At 36.8% G+C, this 20,938-nt stretch overlaps 1 protein-coding gene across 2 annotated transcripts in view; it reads left to right on the plus strand.

The window, feature by feature from the left end:
• LOC127861429 (structural maintenance of chromosomes protein 6-like) overlaps positions 1-20,938 on the plus strand; it is an 87,148-nt gene that overhangs the window by 19,004 nt on the left and 47,206 nt on the right. For both annotated transcript variants that reach the window (XM_052399904.1, XM_052399903.1), the window contains exons 5-9: positions 7,886-8,022; positions 8,367-8,509; positions 16,676-16,777; positions 19,466-19,603; positions 19,853-19,933. In XM_052399904.1, the coding sequence (XP_052255864.1) occupies positions 7,886-8,022; positions 8,367-8,509; positions 16,676-16,777; positions 19,466-19,603; positions 19,853-19,933 (601 nt within the window). The remainder of the gene's footprint in view (positions 1-7,885; positions 8,023-8,366; positions 8,510-16,675; positions 16,778-19,465; positions 19,604-19,852; positions 19,934-20,938) is intronic.

The raw sequence follows: 20,938 nt of genomic DNA on the forward strand, positions 1-20,938 counted from the left end.
CTCACACACAGGTTTATCAGATAGTTTGTTAATTGCAAACCTGGACTGTAGTTAAATATTGAGTGTGTATACACCTTGAACAGGGTTAAGGAATTTAAACTTGTAGACATTGCTTTGAAAGTTACTACTATTACTTCTACTACTAGTACTACTACTACTACTTCTGCAAAACTACTACTACTATTACAACAGCCACAACAACAACAACTACTACTACTACTACTACTACTACTACTACTACTACTACTACTACTTCTACCACTACTGCTACTTCTACTTATACTACTTCTACTACTACTACTACTACTTCTACAACTACTACTATTACTTCTACTAAAACTGCTGCTACTACTACTACTACTGCTTCAACTACTACTACTGCTTCAACTACTACTACTACTACTACTGCTGCTGCTGCTGCTGCTACTACTCCTGCTGCTGCTGCTGCTACTACTACTACTGCTACTGCTGCTGCTGCTGCTACTATTACAACTCCTGCTGCAGCGACTACTACTACTACTACTGCTGCTGCTGCTGCTGTTACTACTACTACTACTACTACCACTACTACTACTACTACTACTACTACTACTACTACTACTACTACTACTACTACTACTACTACACTACTACTACTACTACTACTACTACTACTACTACTAGTACTTCAACTACTATTGCTACTACTACTGCTACTACTACCTACTGATGCTGCTGCTACTGCTACTACTGCTGCTGCTGCTACTTCTACTACTACTACTTCTACTACTTCTACTACTACTACTGCTGCTGCTGCTAATGCTACTTCCTTAACTACTACTACTACTGCTGCTACTAGTATTGTTATTATCATTTATTCTACTATTGCTACCATTACTGCTACTATTCCTGTAAATGCTAAAACAACAACACAATAATAACTGCTACTACTGCTACTGTCACTTTAATTTGCACCAATAGTATAATTATCAGTAGTTTAACTGCTTGTACAACTTATACAACAACCACTTTTACTTCTACTCCTACAACATATTCTACTGCCAGCCTCAGCATTACTACTTCTACCACTACTACTACTACTATAACTACTACTATTTCTGCCCAAACTATGCACATTGTTTTATGTTTTATTCATATGTTGTGTAAATTGTTGAACTCTGATTTACTTTGAATAAAATGTGTTGCATTTTTATAAGTTATTTTCTCCTCTTATAAAGTCTAAGTTTTTTCCAGGGTCAGCTGAAAATGTTAGAGTCTTTTCCATGCTTAAAAAATTCTATGTTCCACTTTCCATGCTATCTGGAAATATTTTCCATGGTTATCCAGCCTAAATCCAGCGTTTTCCATTCCTTTTCCATGCTTTTCCATCCAAGGCTGGAAAATGCTTGGGGAAAAAAGTCTACGTTTCATGGACATTTCTAGAACAAAACCCTGGAAAACCCTGGAAACTGTTTCAAATTCCAGGGATTTCAATGGAATTCCATGTTATACCATGGATTTCCAGCCTAAGTTCCATGATTACCCTGGACAATGTACACCCGGGACAGTACAAAATCAAGTTTTAACACTATAATTCGCAATACAGAGGGAGAAAAACATAATTCAAACTCTTTTATTCATTAGCATGTTATGTTCAAAGTTCAACATTTCTGGGCTTTTCAGCGAGTTTATCAATTATTCTGGTGACCTCCTCTTCACCAAGTCTCTCCGTGTGCAGACAAATTCTGATCAGGGACTTCAGTGTAGCTTCCCCAAGCCTGTTTCTCTGTGGCGTGCAAAGCAGGTTGAGCAAACTAAACAGTCTTTCAACACTCTCTTGACCGGACGTTTCTGGCGTTTCACTGCCGGCATTTGAAGAAGACTGACTTTTAAGTTGTACTTGTTTGAAAAGAATATCAATTTATTTTTAAGTTAAAACAGATTTGTCAATTTTTTTACGATAGCTTTTGTTGTTGTTCAACTACGTACTGTTTGCGGTAAAGGCTAAAATAAAGTAAACATGCGGATGCAGTTCAGGAAAATTGTAGTAAATTCGTAACGAAAGACGTATTTAAATGACGTATTGATTAAAATTGAATAACACTTCCGAGAGGGAAATTATAAAAATATTTGGGGGAAAAATATATACTCTAAAGATGGGGGAATGGGGCCGAATAACGCCGAATATTTCATCCAAAGAAAACACTGCCGTCGGTCCGTCCACAGAATGGTTTCCGGATAATACCTCAAGAACGCTTACGCATAGGATCATGAAACTTAATAGGTACATTGATCATGACTCGCAGATGACCCCTATTGATTTTCAGGTCACTAGGTCAAAGGTCAAGGCCACGGTGTCTATAACCAGTAAAATGGTTTCCGGATGATAACTCAAGAATGCTAACGCCTAGGATCATGAAATTTCATAGGTACATTGGTCATGACTTGCAGATGACCCCAATTGATTTTCAGGTCACTAGGTCAAAGGTCAAGGTCACCGTGACTCAACACAGAAAAATGGTTTACGGATGATTACTCAAGAACGCTTACGCCTAGGATCATGAAACTTCATAGGTAGATTGATCATGACTGGCAGATGACCCCAATTGATTTTTAGGTTACTAGGTCAAAGGTCAAGGTCACGGTGACTTGAACCAGCAAAATGGTTTCTGGATGATAACTCAAGAAAGCTTACGCCTAGGATCATGAAACTTCATATGTACATTGATCATGACTGGCAGATGACCCCTTTTGATTTTCAGGTCGCAAGGTCAAAGGTCAAGGTCACATGGAAAAAAAACGTATTCACACAATGGCTGCCACTACAACTGACAGCCCATATGGGCGGCATGCATGTTTTACAAACAGCCCTTGTTTGAAGCGAGATTATACAATGTTGTCAAATATTTATTAATTTATATAAAATGTGTAAAACAAACTTATTAAACATATATTTCATATAAATTAAAATAAAAGTTAAGAAGAACATGTGTCGAAAAATGCAAAATGAGCCATATATTTAATTCTGATATCGAAATATCTGTACATTCTAATTCGCCAGCATGTAAATCATGGATGTATGATGTGAATCTAAATTTAGTTTAGCGGTTCATTTTAAATTCCTGCAACAATATTTATTCATACAACACACAAACACTAACTAACAAGGTGAATTATTTGGTTATTGTAGGAAAATATGTACGAAATATCTTCGTCACAATCGGCTCGGGTGCTAATTTGTCTTTGCTGCATTTTTAGCTCATCTATTTTTTGAAAAAAAATTATGAGCTATTGTCATCACCTTGGCGTCGGCGTTGGCGTCAGCGTTGGCGTCCCGTTAAGTTTTGCGTTTAGGTCCACTTTTCTCAGAAAGTATCAATGCTATTGCATTCAAACTTGGTACACTTACTTACTATCATGTGGGGACTGGGCAGGCAGAGTTAGATAACTCTGGCATGCATTTTGACTGAATTATGTGCCCTTTTTATACTTAGAAAATTGAAAATTTTGGTTAAGTTTTGCGTTTAGGTCCACTTTTTTCAGAAAGTATCAATGCTATTGCATTCAAACTTGGTACAATTACTTACTATCATGAGGAGATTGGGAAGGCAATGTTAGATAACTCTGGCGTGCATTTTGACAGAATTATGTGCCCTTTTTATACTTAGAAAATTGAAAATTTTGGTTAAGTTTTGTGTTTAGGTCCATTTTATTCCTTAAGTATCAAAGCTATTGCTTTCATACTTGCAACACTTACTAACTATCATAAGGGGACTGTGCAGGCAAAGTAATGTAACTCTGACTGGCATTTTGACAGAATTATGTGCCCTTTTTTTACTTAGAAAATTGAAAATTTGGTTATGTTTTGTGTTTAGGTCCACTTTATTCCTACAGTATCAAAGCTATTGCTTTCATACTTGCAACACTTATTAACTATCGTAAGGGGACTGTGCAGGCAAAGTTATGTAACTGTGACTGGCATTTGGACGGAATTATGGGCCCTTTATACTTAGATAATTGAAAGTTTGGTTAAGTTGTGTGTTTTGGTCCACTTTACCCCTAAAGTATCATAGATATTGCTTTCATACTTGGAACACTCGCAAACTATCATAAGGGTACAGTAAAAGGACAAGTTGCATAACTCTGGATGTCATTTTTACGGAATTATGGCCCTTTTTTGACTTAGTAACTTTGAATATATGGTTAAATTTTGTGTTTCGATCCACTTTACTTCTTAAGTATCAAGGCTATTGCTTTCAAACTTCAAATACTTTCATGCTATCATGAGGTTACTGTACCTGGCAAGTTGAATTTTACCTTGACCTTTGAATGACCTTGACTCTCAAGGTCAAATTATTAAATTTTCCTAAAATTGCCATAACTTCTTTATTTATGATTAGATTTGATGGATACTTTGACAAAACTACTCTTACCTGACATACCACAATAGACTCGACCAAAACCATCACCCGTGCCCCCCCCCCTTTCCCCCCCCCCATTATTATTTTTTTTTTTTTTTTAAAGATCATCTCACAAATGACCACCACATCCTCACACTATCCCCCCCCCCCACCCCCCCCCAAATAAAACGGTTAAAAAATTGATTATTTTATTTTTGAAATACCGTCCAACCATCGCACCCAAGAATCCCCCCACCCACCCCCCCTCCCCGCATCCACGATTTTTTTTTTCCTTTTTTTCGCATTTTTGGAAGATAATGTAATAAATGTCAACACACCCACACAATGCACCCCTCTTCACTCCACCCCTCCCTCCTTTGTGATTGAAAATGAGAGTCCCTTCACCTTTAAAAAGAAAATAGATGAGCAGTCTGCACCCGCAAGGCGGTGCTCTTGTATGAAATTTGTCTTCAATGTATAATTTCCAAAACTTTAACATCGGCCATAACTTTTTTTAATATTGAAGATAGCAACTTCATATTTGGCATGTATGCGTATCTCCTGGAGCTGAACATTATGAGTGGTGAAAGGTGAAAATCAAGCTCATTCTTCAAGGTCAAATGTCAAATATTCGGTCCGTCCGAAAATTTGGGCCATAACTTTTTAAATATTGAAGATATCAACTTGATGTTTGGCATGCATGTGTATCTCATGGAGCTGCACATTTTGAGTTGTGAAAGGTCAAGGTCATCCGTCAAGGTCAAATTTCAAATTTTGCAATATTGAAGATAGCAACTAGATATTTAAAATGCATGCGTATCTCATGGAGCTGCACATTTTTTAGTGGTGAAAGGTCAAGGTAATCCTTCAGGTCAAAGGTCAAATATATGGCTTCAAAGTGATGCAATAGGGGGCATTGTCTTTCTGACAAACACATCCCTTATTGTCCCCTACCGGTTTCACCGGAGGGGACTTATGGTTTGCGCTCTGTCTGTCTGTCTGTCAGTCTGTCAGTCAGTCACACTTTTCTGGATCCTGCGATAACTTTAAAAGTTCTTAATATTTTTTCATAGTATGATAATCCAACAAAAACACATATTTTTCTTTCCTTTTTTATCAACGTTTCGGCTTACGCCTTCATCAGGATAATACAAATAATAACAGAAAGCGGATGTTACGTCATTGACTTAACGTACATTAAAATGCGGGAAAATGTACGTCAATAAAATGAACGTTAATTAAATTAAGCTTTACTTTCGGATTCAAGAATACACAATTTCCTATAAAATTATATGTAAAAAATACTAATAGGAAAAAACAAAAGTAGGCTTAATTTAATTGAAGAGCTAGTCTTTTATGTTAAAAAGAACTTTGTTATTCATACCTTTAGGGTGTAATGTTTTAAGTCTATGAATCCAGTAAGTTTCTTTACACAGACGATTTATGTTGTTACTAACAACATCAATTGGCATAAAGGAGAAGTCATTTGCGCTGTGGTGATCTTCATTAAAATGTGATGCGACCAAAGTTGAAAATTCAGGGTTAGAAAAGTTTCTTATGTCAAATCGATGACTGTTCATTCTTTTTGACACCGGTTGCATGGTTTGTCCAACGTACTGCTTCGTACACATGTAATGAGGTATATTACATCTTTAGATGCACAATTCATATTCTTCTGTAAATTAAATTGCTCGCCTGTTACTGTACTTTTAAATTTTTCTCCAACGTGTATGTATTTACAATGGGAGCAACGTGTTCTTCCACAGGCACTGGACGCACGTGAACTGTTCAAACTTTTCTTAAATTGAGCACGTGTAATGAAGTTTCCTATATTATTAGGCCTTTTTAAACGCCAGTATGGGCTTATAAGTTTCATACACACTTCTCACTTCTTCTTTTTGTGACAGGTTAAGTATGTCCCAATACTTGTTTATTGCGGCTCCTATGTTTGGCAATGACGGATTATATTCCACTGTAAATGGGATAACTTTTGTTTTTGCTTTATTGCAGGACTGTAATGTGTCTTCTTGAGATAGAGCAGAAACTTTTTCAAATGCACAATCGATAACTTTTTCCAGATAATCTCGCTCTTTAAAATGATGCTTGAGGTCTTGAAGTGACAATTTGAAACTGTTGTCATCCGATATAATACGTCTATATCGCTTCGCCTGATTGTATGGTATTCTGCCTTACACTGTTTAGGGTGGCATGACGTATAGTCAAGATATTTGTGGTTATTGGTCTCCTTTATGTGTATATCTGTTTGAAGTGTTAAGTCGTCATTAATAGAAACATCCACATCGAGAAAAGACACGTTTTTCTTAGAAGCTGAATGCGTAAACTTCATGTTAGGGTGAAAACGGTTTAATGCTTCAATAAACAATTCAAGCTTCTCTAAAGAGTGGTCCCAAATCATAAATATATCATCTAAAAAGCGAAACCACAGTGTCGGTTTATGTTCACATATTTCAAGGAAGTCTTTTTCAAGTTTTCCCATAAATAGTGAGGCATATGCTGGGGCCATTGGACTACCCATAGCGGTACCCATTTTTTGTAAATAGAAATCATCATCAAATTGAAAATAGTTATTTTCAAGTACAAGTCGTAACAACTTAGAAACTATGTTGCTATTAATGTTGCCATTATGTAAAACTCTTCACAAGCCTTGATTCCATCGTCGTGTTGTTTTTTTTGTGTTTTTTTTTTAAATATTTTTTCATGAGACTTGAAACATGGATAGATGGCAATATGGACATTATGCACGTCATTTCAATTTGTTCCTACGTCAGGGCCCTCAATCTATCAAATCTGCCGCCGAATTTCGGCGGCAGTCCCCTACCTGAAAAGTATACTTTTTTCCCCTTTTAGGGGGAAAAATTCCCCCTAAAAAAAAAAAAAAAAAAAAGTTTTTTTTTTTTTTTTATAGAAAGATGTGTCTCATGATTATTATATCTCAGTTCTATTTCAATTTAATCTTTTCAAACATTCAAACATACTTAATTATGAAAAATGCAATGAATATAGTGCAAAACATGTACAAATGAAATAATGAGAGAGTAAGTACAAAAATCCCCCAAAAAGGGAAACGCCGCGAAAATTCCCCCTCCTAAGGGCTGCAGACCCCTTCCCCCAAAGTTGTGTGAGGGCCCTGTACGTCAAAAATTCTGGTTGCTATGGCAACAAATAGACTAGAAATACTGCTGAAAATGGTGGTTTTCTGGATCCCGCGATAACTTTAAAAGTTCTTAATATTTTTTTATGAAACTTGAAACATGGATAGATGGCATTATGGATACTATGCACATCATTTCATTTTGTTCCTACGTCAAAAATTCTGGTTGCTATGGCAACAAATAAAAAAATAAAAAATTGATAATGGTAGAGCGGGTAGGGGACTATATTGCTTGGCAACAGTCTTGTTCTTGTCTATTTTGTGTTATTGTAACATATTTTATCAATTAATTACAATTTAAAACATATAAAAAATTGTTTAATCTCGCTTTAAGGACTGCTGAGGTGGAGATAAGGCTACGCAATCAGGGTCAAGACGCGTTTATGCCAAAGGCGTATGGAAGGACGATCATTATCAATCGCAAGTTCAACAGTGATGGAACCTCCCAGTACAAGCTCAAGGGTCACAATGGTAGGCAGTTATAGCAGAGATGGGAATGGTTCCTTGAATTCAAATATGGGAAAAATCAATGTACCAAATCCAAATGTAGGGGTAACTTTCATACATTATAACTGATCGGGAAATGGCATTTTTATAGATGTAAGCTTAATAAAAGAGGAAAACTCCATGAATTAAAAGAAATGCTCTGAGGGGATGTAGCCTTTATTTGGTTCAAACTGAAAGATATCAAACTTGCATTTATAAGACTACCCTAGCAAAAATCAGAAATCTTGTTCTGTTAAAATCAAATGTATATTATGATATGAAAAAAAAAAGTCTCATTGATCCCTTATGCACTGAGATTTACTCGCCAGGCAAAGTTGTGTCCACTAAAAAGGACGACCTGATGCGTATCCTGGACCAGTTCAACATCCAGGTTGAGAACCCTCTAGCCATCCTGAACCAGGAAACCAGCAGAAACTTCCTGAATTCAAAGAGTACCAATGACAAATACAGGGTAAGATCTTCCTGAACTCAAAGAGCGCCAACAACAAATACAGGGTAAGATCTTCCTGAACTCAAAGAGCACCAACAACAAATACAGGGTGAGATCTTCCTGAACTCAAAGAGAACTAACAACAAATACAGGGTAAGAATTTCCTGAACTCAAAGAGTACCAACAACAAATACAGGGTAAGAATTTCCTGAACTCAAAGAGCACCAACAACAAATACAGTGAAAACTCGCTATTAAGACCACTTGTGGGACTTTTCAAAAGTGGTCTTAATAGCGAGGTGGTCTTAATTCTGAGTTTTCATGAATTTGATGGACATATAATTACAACAACGTAAATATTCACTGAACTTTTATCTGTTTGCATACAATATAACAGTCATCCGTTTATACATTGTATTTATACATTGTACAAAGATAGTATTTCAAGTTGTTCATTAAAGAAGTGTAAATACATGTATATGTACTTTTCATCAAGATCCTTGATGTCTACTTAACGAATGAGTCAATTGTCGTCTGCTTAGCATTTTGTCGAATAAAAGTCGAGATTTTCTTTTTAGAATAGCTTGAACCCGAGTCTTTCCAATGCCGAATAAATCGTCGTTGAGATTTTCCATCACTTGCGTCGATCAAATCAATCTTTTCTTTTAAACACAACTCTTTCCGTTTTCGCTTATCCATTTTGAATAACGATATGGTATAAAAGTCGGTTTTTATATCCATCACGAACAAAACCGTGTTACTCAAATATCCTAACTGTTAAATTATTCGCCGTAATAAATCTTTAAAGTGTGTACCAAACAACTAACAATTTACCCATCAAAGACTCAATAATAATAATAGCTAATTGTCAATCAAGGGTTAAAAATTATAACAAGTGCCGAAAATCTAACACCTGTGTTGCAAATCGATGCCAAAAACCGTTGTCGTTAATTGTGGTTAATTGGGTCAGAATGGCTTCGTACACAAGCCCGATAGTACCACAACATCAGATCAAGTAAGGTGTGAAAATTACTGGTCGTTTGGCGGGTGTCAATTAAGAACAATATCGATAATTGGTACTGATTAAAGTGGTCGTAATAGCGGATTAGCGGGTTGGTCGGATTAGTGAGTGTAACGACCATTGAAATATAGAAGGAACAAATCGGGACTGAAAAATGGTGGTCGACTTAGCGAGTTGGTCGGAATACCGAGGTGGTCGTAAAGAGAGTTTTCACTGTACAGGGTAAGATCTTCCTGAACTCAAAAAGCACCAACAACAATTACAGGGTAAGATCTTCCTGAACTCAAAGAGAACTAACAACAAATACATACGGAATATTACGCTAGTCAATTGTTCCAAGAGTTTGTATTCAGTCGAGTGGCTTGTGTGATGACGTATCACACGAGAGGCGGAGCCTCGAGTGTGATGCGAAATAGCACAAGCCACGAGACTGAATACAAACTCTTGGAACAGTTGACTAGCGTAATATTCCATTTATTATATACAGCAACTAACGAAAACAGTTAACAATTGTATTTTTTGCTTTAACAAAACATACAACACAATGATACAAACGGAACGCCGTAGTTTATATAACACGCGCATGAATACAGTTTATGCAAATTAGTCTAACGTGTACACATTTGAACAGGGGACACACAGGTTTTAATCTTCGCGTGTTGAAAGCACATGTTGTTGGATTTACTAGCTGGATTTATAATTCACCAACAGTTAATCGCTGTCACTTTCTACTATGCATATTCTCTTGCGTTTCTTCGATGGAGAGTGTGCATAGTAGTTGTTAATGGTTACGTTACACCGGAATAATTGTGCACCTTGGAGATTTGTGTTATCGTGGGAATCATCAATGGCGGCGTTGGATGTGTTTTTGTTGCTGCTTGACATAGATGTGTTTCGCACCGATGCCGGGATGACAGAACCATAGGTAGGCCTAGGGTTAAGTTGCATAATTTGTTGTTGGTCAGGATTTTCTGATAATATGTCGGACATGGCTGCTTGCATTTCGAGAGAAGCCTTTGCGTAATTGTTAACACTTTGCACATTTTTGTGTCCAGTTAGCTGTTGAATTGTTGTTGGAGCAACCCCATTATGCAAGAGAGTCGTACAGGTTGTTTTTCGGGCACTGTGATTTTGACCTGTGAGATCGCCCATCTCGGCCATCGTTCTCATTATTGACCTCAAGGAGTTTTCACCCATGGGCTGACATTTATACCACTTGTTGGACCCATCATGTCGACTATAGTTTATACTCAAGTAGAAAGGGGCATCATCACGCAGAGCTTCTTTCGGTCTGTGATGAGCAAACTCCTTGTACGCTTCAACAGGGCATGAATCTTTGTTGGTATGAGCAAACTGCTTAGGTGGAAAGGCCCTTTGATCCGACTTGGTTTCCGATGTACGTGTTTTGGTCAACCGTTCATTGTATTCAAGGTATTCTCTTCCTTGATCAGTTTTTTTCAGTTTGATGTCGCCCCATCTAAGGTTGTGACTTTCGGTTCCACCACGAATGCCGAACAATGTTGAATTATTTAGCCAAACTTGATTCAACAGCTGTCTTGGGCTTTGAAGTCCAATTACTGCTTTTTGTTTTAAAATCCCTCTTTCTTCAGAGGTAATGGCTTCAGCAGCATGGGGCCTGTTTCCTTTTCCTTTTTGCTTCAGTTCCTTTCTTTTGGAAGCCAAAACCTTTCGAGAAGTTTCAAACTCTCTGTCATCCAAAATGCTGTGGGAATATTTATTTTCCCTTAAATATCTGGAAAAAATCACATTTAAACAATTGATTTTCATTCTTTTATTTTTTAAACTTGACCCATGTACCGAATTATTTGATTTTTTTTAACTGGATATAATTTGAAAATTATGGGCATTATTTACATTTTGTTCGAGATATTATTTTTTTAAACCGTTAATATCATTGTGCGGTTAATATTCAATTTACATATTGTTTTGTTTAATAACTTTTATACATTTATTTGCCACTTAATTAAATTTTATTTTCATAGATGTGTGCAATAACCAATCAGGTTAACATAACAACTATAAAGCATAATTACACAGCTATAACATTTCATGCTGTTTAAATATTTTAATTTAATCACTTTGTGTTGGATGTAGTAAATTAACTCAACAGCAAGGTCGACATGTTTTAATGTTTTATGGATAGGGTGTCCGTGTAGCCACTGGGAGGTGATGGGTTCGATCACCATCCAGCAAGCGTTCTTAAGATCTCTCACAAAGACACATAGTAATGGCCCAGAAAATGGACTGGAGAGTGTTTATATAAGCATTAGGCTTTCGATGGACTCAAGCTTAAATATATAGGTTAAAACTATCTCTACAGCAGTGAGTAATACAGTACTACAACAACATTGCATGATCATCACTGAAATACTATTTCGATTCAATGTTGATTGTTTATACACTGAGCACTTTATTCTACTATGTTTTTGGTGTGTAAATATGAATTTCTTTTACAAACCGGTCAATGCCTCGATGGTAGCTTGTGAGTGTGTCAGGCTCATACTCAGACCCGTCGGCTTTACGGATGGACAGGAGGAATGAACCTATGTAGTTGTCAAGTTCAGTGGTCATGATGTCACAGACAGATCTTGTTTCATTGCGTGGTGGTTCTGATAGCCAGCGTTGGAAATGGCGCATACATAATTCAGTTTTGCGGCTAGTGTTCACATTTTTCATACTTTGAACAAAATTTGTCTTTTCATCTTCTGTTACATGTACAAATGTTGGTTGTTTACGTGTTTCACCTTGAGCATGACTATTTAAATTCATCTGTTCCATTTGATTTCTTTGGTCTTGTGAACTTAAATCTATATTTTGATGCAGATCAGACTTACTTTCATTGGGCAGCTGGACACCTGCTTCTAAAAGAGTGGACACTGCATTTGTTTCAGTATTTTCAGTGCTACTGACATTTTCATTCTCTCCAGAATTATGAACAGCCGTTTCAAATAGTTCATTTTCAATAAAACTATCGTCAATTAAGTCAAATAAACCGATCGATGACCATTCCGCTATGTCCATGGTCGAAAATTCGGCCATATTTACTCTCTCGTCAAACTGCAGACGACGTATCTAATAATACTACACAGGGGGCTTTCCTATTTTCGCTACGCGTAGTGTGACGTCATTAAATGGGTCGAAGATTTAACAAGGGGGGTTTCCTATATTCGGTGCGCATAATGTGACGTCATTAAATGGGTAAAAAAAAGTAGTCCGGCTTCTAAAAATAGTAGTATGGTAATACGGAATTGGAAACAGCAAGTAGCGTAATACGGGATTTTTTATTTCAACGATTGATACAACCTGTATTTTGTTAAAAGCATTCAACAGGTATATAATAAAGGGCAAGATCTTCCTGAACTCAAAGAGAACTAACAACAAATACAGGGTAAGATCTTCCTGAACTCAAAGAGAACTAACAACAAATACAGGGTAAGATCTTCTCCTGAACTCAAAGAGAACTAACAACAAATACAGGGTAAGATCTTCTCCTGAACTCAAAGAGAACTAACAACAAATACAGGATAAGATCTTCCTGAACTCAAAGAGAACTAACAACAAATACAGGGTAAGATCTTCCTGAACTCAAAATGCATGAACAACAAATACAAGGTAAGATCTTCCTGAACTCAAATAGAACCAATGACAAATACAGGGTGAGATCTTCCTGAACTCAAAGAGCACCAATAACAAATACAGGGTAAGATCTTCCTGAACTCAAAGAGCACCAACAACAAATACAAGGTAAGATCTTCCTGAACTCAAATAGAACCAATGACAAATACAGGGTGAGATCTTCCTGAACTCAAAGAGCATAAACAACAAATACAGGGTAAGATCTTCCTGACCTCAAAGAGCATAAACAACAAATACAGGGTGAGATCTTCCTGAACTCAAAGAGCACCAACAACAAATACAGGGTAAGATCTTCCTGAACTCAAAGAGCATAAACAACAAATACAGGGTAAGATCTTCCTGAACTCAAAGAGCACCAACAACAAATACAGGGTAAGATCTTCCTGAACTCAAAGAGCATAAACAACAAATACAGGGTAAGATCTTCCTGAACTCAAAGAGCACCAACAACAAATACAGGGTAAGATCTTCCTGAACTCAAAGAGCACCAACAACAAATACAGGGTAAGATCTTCCTGACCTCAAAGAGCACCAACAACAAATACAGGGTAAGATCTTCCTGAACTCAAAGAGCGATAAATAACGAATACAGGGTAAGATCTAGAGCTGCAACGATTTGATTGTGATGGATTGAAAACCGGTTTTAAATGCGTCAATTTGAATAGATGCCAACCATACCAAATTAGATTCGATTCTTTAACATATAGACATAGATACGTAAAGCTTGCTGTACGCTGACAATTTGATATGGGAAGGTATAGGTTTCATCTTAACCTGTAATTACGACACGCGCGATTGGTCACTTATTACTTTGGTCATCCAATCAATAAGTGCGTCACGGTCTATTTTCGGAAAAAGCGTCAAAATGGCAGAAAAGTTGTGGCCGACAAATTGAAATTATCAGATGTGCCTAAGAAGCTAAAATCAAAAGTGTGGCAGTATTTTGGGTTTTGGGATGGTAGCCCTCCCGATAAAGCCACGTTTAAAGTGTGCTTCACGGACGTGGCTTACTCTAAGTCCGACTCAACCACTAATCTAATGCAACATGGCAAACGCAAACATAATGTTGATTTAGCAGGAGGTAGCACCAGTGCAACTACTGCAGTCGCTAGCCAGAAAAGTAGTTCTGTTTTTGTTGGGACTTTGTTAAGTGGCCAGCTGAAAGTAACTGAAATGAACAGATTTAACTTAACCCCTGAAAGGACAGAATCTATTTCCAAATCTATTATTGGGTACTTAGCTTGTGACATGAGACCATATTGCAAGGTACAGAACAAAGGTTCCTAATTTGCTATTCTTTTTAGGTGTTGTATTGAAATTTTAAAATAGTTTGTCAGAAAATTGCCAGTTTCTTGCTGAACATTTCTTACAAATGTAAATTTAACCCACTTTCAACAGTTTGTAAAACACTGTTGAATCAACCAAACTATCAAACAAACACACAAATGCCCAAGATATCTAGGTATTCAACACATTTGAACAGAAATGTTTATTTTGTGACAGAAGAGTGAATATATGATAAAACTAGGTTGAAAGATGAATCGAAACAATTGGTATCGGACTGTCTGAAATCGAAATCGAATTAAATCGAGCTGTTGGTGAATCGTTGCAGCTCTAGTAAGATCTTCCTGAACTCAAAGAGCACCAATGACAAATACAGGTTAAGAACTTCCTGAACTCAAAGAGCACCAATGACAAATACAGGGTAAGCACTTTCTGAACTCAAAGACCACCAATGACAAATACAGGTTAAGAACTTCCTGAACTACCTGACCTAACCTATCTAAAACACCCAAGTACTAGTTTTCTAAATTTAAAGAACATCATTGGCAAGTACAGGGTGTCAGTGACTTTTCAGGCAAATTTAGCTCCTGAAATAGGACCACAGCCACAAACTAACTTAACAGCTCTAATTACAAGCCTTAAAGCTTATAGCAACTGTTTTTTTTTAGCTCACCTGTCACGAAGTGACATGGTGAGCTTATGTGACCGTGTGATGTCTGGCGTCCATATGTGTGTGCGTGCATGTGTGCGTGTGTCCGTCAACAATGTGTTTGTGTAGACAGTAGAGGTCACAGTTTTCATCAAATCTTTATGAAATTTGGTCAGAATGTTTATCTTGATGAAATCTGGGTTGGGATTGTATTTGGGTTATCTGGGGTCAAAAACTAGGTCACTAGGTCACATAATAGGTCAAATAATAGAAAAACCTTGTGTTGACAATAGAGGTCGCAGTTTTCATCCAATCTTTATGAAATTTGGTCAGAATGTTTATCTTGATGAAATCTGGGTTGGGATTGTATTTGGGTCATCTGGGGTCAAAAACTAGGTCACTAGGTCAAAAACTAGGTCAAATTATAGAAAAACCTTGTGTAGACAGTAGAGGTCACAGTTTTCATCCAATCTTTCTGAAATTTAGGTCACTAGGTCAAAAACTAGGTCAGTAGGTTAAATAATAAAAAAACCTTGTATAGACAATAGAGGTCACAGTTTTCATCCAATCTTTATAAAATTTGGTCAGAATGTTTATCTTGATGAAAACTGGGTTGAGATTGTATTTGGGTCATCTGAGGTCGAAAACTAGGTCACTAGGTCAAATGATAGAAAAACCTTGTGTAGACAATAGAGGGCACAGTTTTCATCCAATCTTTATAAAATTTGATCAGAATGTTTATCTTGATGAAATCTGGGTTGGGATTGTAGTTGGGTCACCTGGGGTTAAAAACTAAGTCACTAGGTCAAGTAATAGAAAAACCTTGTGTAGACAATAGAGGTCACAGATTTCTTCTAATCTTTATGAAATTTTGTCACAATGTGGGTTGGGATTGTATTTGGTTAGCCAGGTGAGCGATTCAGGGCCATCATGGCCCTCTTGTTTTAATGAAACCTTTTGTCTGAATGTAGATCATTTTCAATGCTTTACACCAAAGTATGTCTTTTTTAGCTCGGCTGTTTTGGAGAAAACCCGAGGTATTGTCATAGCCAGCTCATTGTCCCGCTGTCAGCCGTCCGCAATAGGCGTCGTGCTAAAACCTTAACATTGGCTCTAAAATCAAAGTGCTCCACCTACAACTTCATATGGAGATGCACCTTGATGAGTTCTACACGCCACACCCAGTTTTGGGTCACTAGGTCAAAGGTCAAGGTCACTGTGACCTCTATAAAAAAAAAATCTGACAAGCTTTCGCAGCAGAGCGTGGCACTCGTTATGCGCTGTTCTTGTTTAAAGTTTAACATCACTATCCTTTCTTACTGGAATATTGCATGAATGATGGTATTAACAAGTCATATGTCATTAAATTTAAATCTTACATTCACTTTATTGCTGTTTACAATATATTTCAATTAATTTGTATTTATAAATCGTTAAGCAATGTTTTTATATTTTTTCAGTATTCATCTGATTCCTTTGAAATTTGTTTAGTCACTTAGTAAATTGAAAATTAATAGAGTTAAAAGTGTTTCTGAATTGGGTATTTGTCCAAATATGTGTTGCTCTGTGTGTTTCAGTTCTTCCTGAAGGCGACTCAGTTGGAACAGATCAAGGAGGACTATGAAAGAGCTGATGAACACAAGAACAGGACAATAGAGATCATCAATGATAAAGTTGGGGTATGACAAATTGTTCTGTTTTCTGTCGTGATGGATTGTATTATTTAGGGAAATTCAACATTATGTTATTTGTATGTTGAGAATTTATACATTATTTGTTTGAATGTTAAATGATAAAGTTTTTGATCTAAGAAGTCATTACGTAAATGCACTATTTGATGGTGATGGGCTTGTGAAATACCACTCAGAATCAACTCAGGTTATATAGCCCACTGAAAAACTACAGCATAGCTGGAAAATTAACCCCAACTATGTTCTCACAAAAGTAATATTTTAACTACTCAATCCATAAACATTTGTTTTAAGTAACAGTTGCTAGTAATTATGCCCCTCTACGAAGAAGAAGGGGTATATTGTTTTTCTGGATGTCGGTCAGTTTGTCGAAAGACCAGTTCGTTTCCGATCAATAACTCGACAACGAATTAACTCATTGGCTTGATAATTCACAGGTGCATTGGCCTTGGACAGTAGATTACCCCTAGTGAAATTGGGTCACTAGGTCAAAGGTCAAGGCCACTATCACACTAAGTGTGAAAATCGTTTTCAATCAATAACTTGTCAACCACTTGATCGATTGGCTTGATACTTTACATGTGCATTGTCCTTGGACAGAAGATGACCCCTATTGAATTTGGGCCCACTAGGTCAAGGTCACGATCACACTAAGTGTGAAAATCGTTTCGGATCAATAACAAGTCAACGAATTTACCGATTGGCTTGATACTTAACATGTGCATTGGCCTTGAACAGTAGATGATCCCAATTGAAATCAGGGTCACTAGGTCAAAGGTCAAGATCACTTTCACACTAAGTGTGAAAAACGTTTGCAATCAATAACTCGTCAACGAATTGACCAATTGGCTTAATACTTCATATGTGCATCCGCCTTGGACAGTATATAATAGATGACCCCTATTAAAATTTGCAGGGCTCAACATTAACCTAAAAACCAACTTGCCCTGCGGGGTAAGTACATAGAAAATCTACTTGCCCTGAACGTAAAGCCACTTGCCCAAACATGAAATACCACATTTACTGTAAATCTCATATTTTTTTAATAAAGATCAAAATGATACACCACAAAACCTTTTTTTATTTTCGAACATTTAACAAAATGATTACAGCAATTAAAGTCTTAATTAAATGCTCTTTGTTCTTTTTTGCCTTGCCCGAGCAGACAACTAGATTATAAAATAACTTGCCTGGACCCGACTTTTACTTGCCAGGGGCAATAGGACAACTGTTAATGTTGAGCCCTGATTTGGTTCACTGGGTCAAAGGTCAAGGTCACTGTCACAATAAGTGTTAAAATTGTTTCAGATCAATAATTTATAAAAGAAATGAACGATTGGCTTGATACTTCACATGCGCATTGGCCTTTTTGGACAGTAGATGACCTCTATTGAAATTATGGTCACTAGTTCAAAGCCCTGCTTGGGAGGGGGGCATATGTCTCTTACCATCGAACTCTTTGTTAGTGTTGCATTTGAATTGACAGCATTTTGTGATAGAGCAGATCTGCACTGATACATCTCTTGTTTAGAACAGAGAACATTGTTGTCCCCTAATGGTGGAACCAGAGGAGACTTATGGTTTGCGCTCTGTGAGTCCGTCAGTCAGTCTGTCACACTTTTCTGGATCCTGCGATAACTTTAAAAGTTCTTCATATTTTTTCATGAAACTTGAAACATGGATAGATGGCAATATGGAGATTATGAACGTCATTTCAATTTGTTCCTACGTCAAAAATTCTGGTTGCTATGGCAACAAATTTTTAAAAAAGTCTGACATTGGTGGAGTTTCACCGGTAGTAGCTAGGGGATCATAATTATTGCTTGACAATAGCCTTGTTTAAAATGTCTCTTTGCAAGTTAACACCTGCATACCTGTGCAAGCTTTTAAAAATCATTCTTGCATTTTACAACTGGAAGATGTTTTGCTTGCGCCACCATTTTTGCCATTTTGTAAAAACTGTCGCTTTTTTGATAACAGCGGGCCATTGTATAGCCAGTTAAATAGTTATTACAGCATATATTTACAATAGCAACTAATATAGTAATTGAAGCTATATGAGTATTTGTGTTTACTGTATTTTCGAATATCATTTTACACAAACAGTGTTGTCAGGCAGGTTAAAACACTGTTGAATTTCCGTTGCAGTCCACACAGGCTAATCACAGACAACACTTTCTCTATTTACTGGATTTTTGGTAAGAGGAGACTTCATTTAAACGAAAAAATAAAATTAAAAGCGGTAAGAGTCGTCCTTGATTAGTGACAACACTTAACACACATTAATTTAGCCCTGTTTTTTTCCAGAGCCCGGCTCATGTATGTTTGTATGCCCCCGGTAGGGTGGCATATAGCAGTTGAACTGTCTGTCTGTAAGTCTGTCAGTCTGTGCGCCCGTCCAAAAACTTTAAAATTGGCCATAACTTTTGCAATATTGAAGATAGCAACTTGATATTTGGCATGCATGTGTATCTCATGAAGCTGCACATTTTGAGTGGTGAAAGGTCAAGGTCATCCTTCAAGGTCAAAGTAAAAAAATATAATCCAAGGGAAGTAATAAGCTTAAAAAGGGAGATAATTTATAAACCTGCCAAATGATATATTGAAATTTTATTTCAAAGCGGCGTAATAGGGGGCATTGTGTTTCTGACAAACACATCTCTTGTTTGTCATTAGATGATGCCTAAGCTGGAGGCAGAGATCCTTGCACTGGAGCGCCAATTTAAGGCCCTCACCGCTGTCGATGACCTGAAAACCAAGGCTCAAAGATTGAGACATGAGCTCGCATGGGCGTTCATCATTGAAAAGGAAAAGGTTACTGCTTTTACAATGTGCAAATGATTGTTTAATATCTTAGTAATTGTAGGTTTTAACTTCCAATTAACATTTTGTTGCACATGAACTAAAATTGAAGTCATTATGATAGATTGACCTTATAACATGACATTTTAAGTAATTTATCTGAAATTGGAATCAAAAGTCAAGAGAGATAAATTTTCAACCTAACTTCTTGACTTCAGATTAGGGTCGTGTGATAGAAAATCTAAATTCTACTTTTCGTAGGGTATGGATCCATTGGTAAAAGAAAAGAACCATGAGGAGGCTCGACTGCCCTCATTCAAACAACATGCTGAAGATGCCAAGGTAGTCTTTCTTACATTATATTTGTACATATTTTGTTTGTTATGTTTGTACATTTTTAGCTCATGTGACCGTGTGATGTCCAGCGACCGTTGTGCGTGTGTGCGTGCGTGTGTCCGTCAACAATTTGTTGTGTAGACATTAGAGGTCACAGTTTTCATCCAATCTTTATGAAATTTGGTCAGAATGTTTATCTTGATGAAATCTGGGTTGGGATTGTATTTGGGTCATCTAGGGTCAAAAACAATGACAATAGGTCAAATAATAGGAAACCTTGTGTAGACAATAGAGGTTACAGTTTTCATCCAATCTTTATTAAATTTTGTCAGAATGTTTATCTTGATGAAATCTGGGTTGGGATTGTATTTGGGTCATCTGGGTTCAAAAACTATGTCACTAGGTCAAATAATAGAAAAACCTTTTGTAGGCAATAGAGGTCACAGTTTTCATCCAATCTTTATGAAATTTTTGTCAGAATGTTTATCTTTATGAAATCTGGGTTGGGATTGTATTTGGGTCATCTGGGGTCAAAAACTATGTCACTAGGTCAAATAATAGAAAAATCTTGTGTAGACAATAGAGGTCACAGTTTTCTTCCGATCTTTATGAAATTTGGTCAGAATATTTATGATAAAATTTGGATTGGGATAGTATTTGGGTAAGCTGGGGTCAAAAACTAGGTCACTAGGTCAAATAATAGAAAAACCTTGTGTAGACAATAGAGGTCACAGTTTTCATCAGATCTTAATGAAATATGGTCAGAATGTTTGTCTTGTTAAAATCTGGGTTGGGATTGAATTTATGTCATCTAGGGTCCAAAACTTAATCACTAGGTCCATAGGTCAAATAAAAGAAAAACCTTGTGTAGGCAATAGAGGTCAAAGTTTTCATCCAATCTTTATGAAATATGGTCAGAATGTTTATCTTGATAAAATTTGGGTTGGGATTGAACTTGGGTCATCTGGGGTCAAAAAGTAGGTCACTAAGTCAAATAATAGAAAAACCTTG

The sequence above is a fragment of the Dreissena polymorpha genome, chromosome 16 (assembly GCF_020536995.1).
Source record: "Dreissena polymorpha isolate Duluth1 chromosome 16, UMN_Dpol_1.0, whole genome shotgun sequence".
Lineage (NCBI taxonomy): Eukaryota > Metazoa > Mollusca > Bivalvia > Myida > Dreissenidae > Dreissena > Dreissena polymorpha.